This window comes from Cebus imitator, unplaced genomic scaffold, assembly GCF_001604975.1.
Source record: "Cebus imitator isolate Cc_AM_T3 unplaced genomic scaffold, Cebus_imitator-1.0 Scaffold192, whole genome shotgun sequence".
NCBI lineage: Eukaryota > Metazoa > Chordata > Mammalia > Primates > Cebidae > Cebus > Cebus imitator.
The window spans coordinates 3,701,619-3,706,833 of NW_016107507.1; the positions used below are offsets into that span (position 1 = coordinate 3,701,619).

A 5,215-nucleotide genomic window follows, 5' to 3' on the forward strand; every position below is an offset into this window, starting at 1 on the left:
GTGTGGGGGCATCTGAGGTGGGAGGGGACAGTGTGGGGGCATCTGAGGTGGGAGGGGACAGTGTGTGTGTGGGGCCATCTGAGGTTTGGGGGTGGTGCCTGGGGGCTTATATCTGAGGCAGGTGAGCCCATGTGGAGGGCTCCTGTCTGACATCGTGCCAGCAGCTGGGGATGCCGGGAACATCAGGGCCCAGCCCCAGGGGGAGCAGCCATAGCTGCAATAATCTCTGAAACCCTTCTGAAGTTGAGGAATGAGGTAGGCTGACGGAACTTGAATATTTAATATGGGTCAGCACCTTGTAAGGTGAAGATGCGTTTCTTACACAAATTATAAATAATGAAAAATAAGCATTTAGAAAAAGAAGCCGCAGCCCTTGTTGGGCTGGCTGGAGGACTCTTTGGTTGAGTGGCAGGGGAGGCCCTGGGTCTGGGGTGTGTCAGAGCCCCCCCAGGTCATCTGCCAGGAAGGCCAGCAGGTAGCGGCTGACATGTCTGTCGATGATGACAGGTGAGAAGCCAAGGACGCGCCGGGTCCCTGGCAGGCCCTTGGGGTCTAGAAGACAAAATGGGAGGCAGAAGCTCGGAAGCCAGTCCCACAGGTGAATTGTTTTCATCGCTCCCACGGGGGGTTTGGGGGAGCACTGGGGCAGGGTGCCCTTCCCGGTCATGGTCTCGGCTTGAGTTGAAAAGACAAGAATTGGGCAGATTCCAGACCCCCCAGCCCCCATCCAAGTGCCCCACGGGCCTTTGGGTCCTGCCGTGCGTGCCTGTGTCCCTGCACCCAGTGGACCTCCCAGCACAACAAACTCAGACATCACAGAAAAGGGGAGACAGGTCAGGTCAGGCCAGGTGCCAGCAGAGGGGCCTGGCAGGCTCCTTGCATCAGGTGTGGCTGGTGGAGACCCAAGGCCCTGGGGCATGTGACCTGCTCAAGGGCCCCACATGGCTCAAGGTCAGAGGTGTGGCCAAAGTCACAGGTGTGGCAGGGCCTTCTAACACCTGGAGTCCTGGCTGCACCCTCCTCCCACTAAGGGTCATCATTCTCTGGTTCCCAAGGGTGGTAGGGGCAGTGGACACTGGGGGCCTCCTCACATCCCATTTCTCATGAGCCCTGCCAGGTGACACTATCCCACTGTACAAGTGCGGACACTGAGGTACAGAGAGGCCAAGGGTTCCTGAATTGGGCAGGGTCCGGGGCCCTAGCTTGGTGGCAGAGGGGAAGCAAGCCCAGCCCGTGAGGGTCCGCCTGCACCCACCTGGCGGATAGCAGTACAGGAGCAGGGCCAGTCCCACGGCAAGGCCCAGGCCAGCCAGGAAGCTCATGGGTCCTGGGGAGAAGCCAGTGTGAACAGGGCTCCCCTGGGCCTCAGAGGGGTGGGGTCCTGAGACCCAGGGCTGTGCAGGGGAGTCGGGGTGCCAGGCTGAGGTGCTGCCTGAAGAGCCCCCAAGCGAGCACCATAGGGGGTCTGTCACCAACAGAAGGCCAGGAATGGAGCCAGACTTGGGGTGGAGAAGCCCCTGAGGCAGAGATGGAGCCCTGGGGAGGGTAAAGAGAGAGGGGGAGAGAGGGAGGGGCAGCAGGGAGGCGTTACCCCTGTCACTCAGCTCGCTGATCTGGCTGCCCGAGTCTAGCTCTGTGCAATCTGAGTTCTCTGGAAACAAAACCACAGAGCACAGTTAGTCAGTCAATGGGCAGGGCCAGAGGGCAAGCCGGTCACCCTGCAGGAAGCCCAAGGCCATCACTGCCTCCCGAGGCTGCCAGGCCGGACCAGACCATGGGACATGAGGCCAGCCCTCCTTAGGAACTATGCACAGTCTGGGTTCTCTCCTCTGGTCCAGTTCTTGTGACTTCAAGGGCCATGGGCATCGGAGGGCCATTGCACCCTGGTGGCCACAGGCACCGAACACAGCACGAACATAGCTGCGGACAGCGTGGGGGCTGTCAGCATGGTGGCTGCCTCATTGGGTGCAGTTGGCCGGAGCTTTCTGCCCAGGTCTCCCTGGGAGGCTCTCTAGCCTGTGACGTGCTGGAGAGTTTTAGGCACCTGGGAGCCATAGAAGCTGCTCTACCTCCAGCAGGGCCAAGGCTTGGCCCTGCCTGGTTCTGAAAGCCCCCTGAGGCATAGTCGTGGCTGGGCAGGGAGAGCCAGTCCCACCTTTGGGGCTGGGCCTGCCCTTGAGCTCTCCCTGCCCACCATCTGCACTGTGTCCTGTGGAGGCTGGGAGGCCTCCAGGGGGCCAGAGACCCCAGTCCAATAGCCTAGGACGAGCCAGCCCCGTCTAGTCCCTCTGGTCTCTGTCCTATTGTCTGAATGTCGAGGGGCAGCAACCCGTCCTCCAGGGCCCTGAGCATGGAGGCGTCAGATCCAAGCTGCCATCTTCGCTTTGATGTGTCCCCCAGGTCTTAGCAGTTCTGAGGGCCCCAGCTACTGGCATCCACATGACTTCCGGGGCCTGACCGCACGCCGCCTGGGGACAGGAACCTCAAAACCGAAATGCACGTGCTTGGGACCAGCCACCTGTGCCCGGCAATGCCCTGTGGAAACACCCGCACGTGTGCAGATCGCTGCAATGAAAGGGCCTGTCATGGGGTTGGGTAATTCCAGCTGGGACCGCCTAGGAGCGTCATGCGGCTGTGGGAACAAGGCTGCTACCCACGCAGATATGAAGGGATCCCCCTGGAATGAGGCTAGAAAAGGAAGAGCAAGAGTAGATGTACAGGATGCCCCCTTCTGCGTGGAAACTACCATGAGAGAGACGGAGGAGAGGGAGTGGAGACAGAGGCTGACGTCTGCACTGCCTGAGCCTGCCACACTCTCCCCTCAGGGTGGCCTCTAGCGAGGGGCTGGGTGAGAGGGGATGCCAGGCCTGGGCTGCAGCAGACTTGGGTGGTCTGGAGGACATCCATGCCATCAGCAGCAGGCTGGGGTGCTCTCCCTGGGCCAGCACCAAGCATGCGTGGCTGGGAATGTGAAACTTACGCAGAGCATGGCGGCTGGGCAGGCGGCTGTGCAGGGGCTGGGCGTGGATGTACAGGGCTCGGTAGAACTCCTGGCAGTCCCGCTCGCCACTCCGCTGCAGGTGGCTCAGGAGGTCACAGAGCCGCACACGCAAGGACGCCTTGGGGTTCCGGAACTGAGGGTACAAGGGGGTGCCAGGGAGGATCAGGCAAGAGGGGCTGGCTGTGGGGCAGGGCTGAGTGCCAGGCTCAGGCCCCCAGCCTCAGCTTCCCCATCGGGTGTCAGGATACCTGCTGGACCCTGTGACACCCTGCCCGCCACCCACACACCACAGTGCCTGGCACTGCCTCTGTCGCAGGTATCACTGCTACTCCTCATACTCCCTGTGGGGCGGGAGGTTGGGAAACTGAGGCTGGGAGCGGTCACAAGGAAAGCACAGGGCCAGTGACATCATTCCAAGTGTTGGGACTTCGCGTGGCTTCCTGTGTGACTTTAGCCAGCTACTCCACCCCTCTGAGACTTGGTTTCTTCATTTGTAAAAAGGGGATAATGAACCCACACGGTAGGCTATGGCAGGAATCAATGAAGTGATGGCATAAGTGCTGACTTCTGTTATTTTTCCGTCTAGAGGAATGTGATTCAAGTATTTAAAAAATAAGTTGAAGCTCATTATATGGCTCATGTCTATAATCCTAGCACTTTGGGAGGCCGAGGCAGGCGGATCAGGAGTTTCAGGCCGGGAGTTTAACACCAGCCAGGCCAACATAGTAAAACCCCGTCTCTACTAAAAGTACCAAAAATGAGCCAGGCATGGTGATACATGTTTGTAATCCCAGCTACTTGGGAGGCTGAGGCCAGAGGATCACTTGAAGCTAGGAGGCGGAGGTTGCTTTGAGCCGAGATCACACCACTGCCCTCCAGCCTGGGCCACAGAGACTCTATCTCAAAACAAAAAACAGAAAGAAAAAAAAAAAAGGTTGACAAACGTATTGGCTCTTTTGATGTGTCTGACAGAGAAATGTGTGGTTCTCAAGGTCAATGGACAGGCCACACTGGGACTTGACCTGTAGGACCAGGAGTCTGTGGCCTGGTGCTGCCACCTGGTGGCAACATACCATTCTACACGGCCACAGGGAACCGGAGCTGCCATTCCCTGGCAGTATGGAAATGGCAGACACATGGGTGACAGGAGCTACGGTGCCTGGGAGGAAGAAATACGTGCTTTTCTTTGTATAAACATCTGAAACTTTCTCAACTTTTAAAAAGTGAACATGTATTAGACTTCAATGACAATAATAAGTGATGGATTTGAGCGCCTAACTTGCAAAATGACCGTGCCACCGTCACAGCAGAAGCAGCACCTGAGCCGGGAGCAGGGCCTGTGTTGGCTCCTGTTCTGTTGTGGGCCAACCTCACTGGTCCAGGAAATGCTCCAACCCTCAGGACAGCCCTGCACGTGGCATCATGACCCCTTGCTACGTGAGGAAATGACAGCTCCAAGAGAAGAAGGGACTCGATTGTAGTCACCCAGAGGGGAAAGAGGCTGGCAGGACCTGTACCCCAAAGGCTTAGCAGTCTCTGGCACCCACAGCCCACCCCTCTGGTCTTGGTGATGGCTGTCAAGGAACAAGTGGCTCAGCGGGGGCACCAGAGCCACAGACATGGGTGGGGCCGGCAGGGGGTACCCAACTCTCTCATCCTGTGTCCCCTCAGGGCCACCGGGCACTGGGGGGATGGGCAGAACAGACCTCCCAGGACAGAACCCAGGAATTGCATCTTAAATGCCATCTCCAGCAGAGCCACCCTGGTGTGCCCAGCTCTGCAGCTCTGAGAGGCCAGGGCCATGTGACAGAGTGACAGCCACTGGCCCTGAGCACTTTCCCATGTAATAGGATGAACTCAGGATGTAACCTGACACTCCTGAGATGAGTGACCTGGGCAAGTGGCTGCCTCTTGGGCCTTGGGACCACCTCTGTGAAATGGGGTGATGAGCATGGCTGCTGACAGGGCTGTAGGGCCGTCTAGGGACGAGGGCTCTTGGGCAGGCATTTACTTGGCTCAGCTCAGCCAGTCCTCACCACACCTGCCAGCCCAGGGCTCAAGGCGTCCACTCCACCATGCAGAAGCTGGGGCTCCTGGGGGACCAACCCGCTCAGCACTGCTGAGAGGGGCAGAGTGAGGTGCAGCTGTGGGTCAGCATCTGCTTGCCTAGAAGCTTGGCTGCCTTCCTGTGCCATGCTGGGCTGCCTACCTGTG

The 5,215-nt window shown here is 58.7% G+C and overlaps 1 protein-coding gene across 4 annotated transcripts in view; it reads right to left on the bottom strand.

The window, feature by feature from the left end:
• Positions 1–261: 261 nt before the first annotated feature.
• The window catches only part of CARD19 (caspase recruitment domain family member 19), an 18,341-nt gene continuing 13,387 nt past the window's right edge, over positions 262–5,215 (bottom strand). For 2 of the 4 annotated variants that reach the window (XR_001830451.2, XM_017546907.1), the window contains exons 3-6: positions 2,981–3,134; positions 1,592–1,651; positions 1,256–1,327; positions 262–552 (exon numbers count right to left, since the gene is read on the bottom strand). Coding sequence is in view for 2 of the 4 variants with exons in the window: in XM_017546907.1 (XP_017402396.1) it covers positions 437–552; positions 1,256–1,327; positions 1,592–1,651; positions 2,981–3,134 (402 nt within the window). In the remaining 2 variants the exon portion in view is untranslated. The remainder of the gene's footprint in view (positions 553–1,255; positions 1,328–1,591; positions 1,652–2,980; positions 3,135–5,215) is intronic. The other 2 variants (XR_005203155.1, XM_017546908.1) reach the window with 1 other exon arrangement.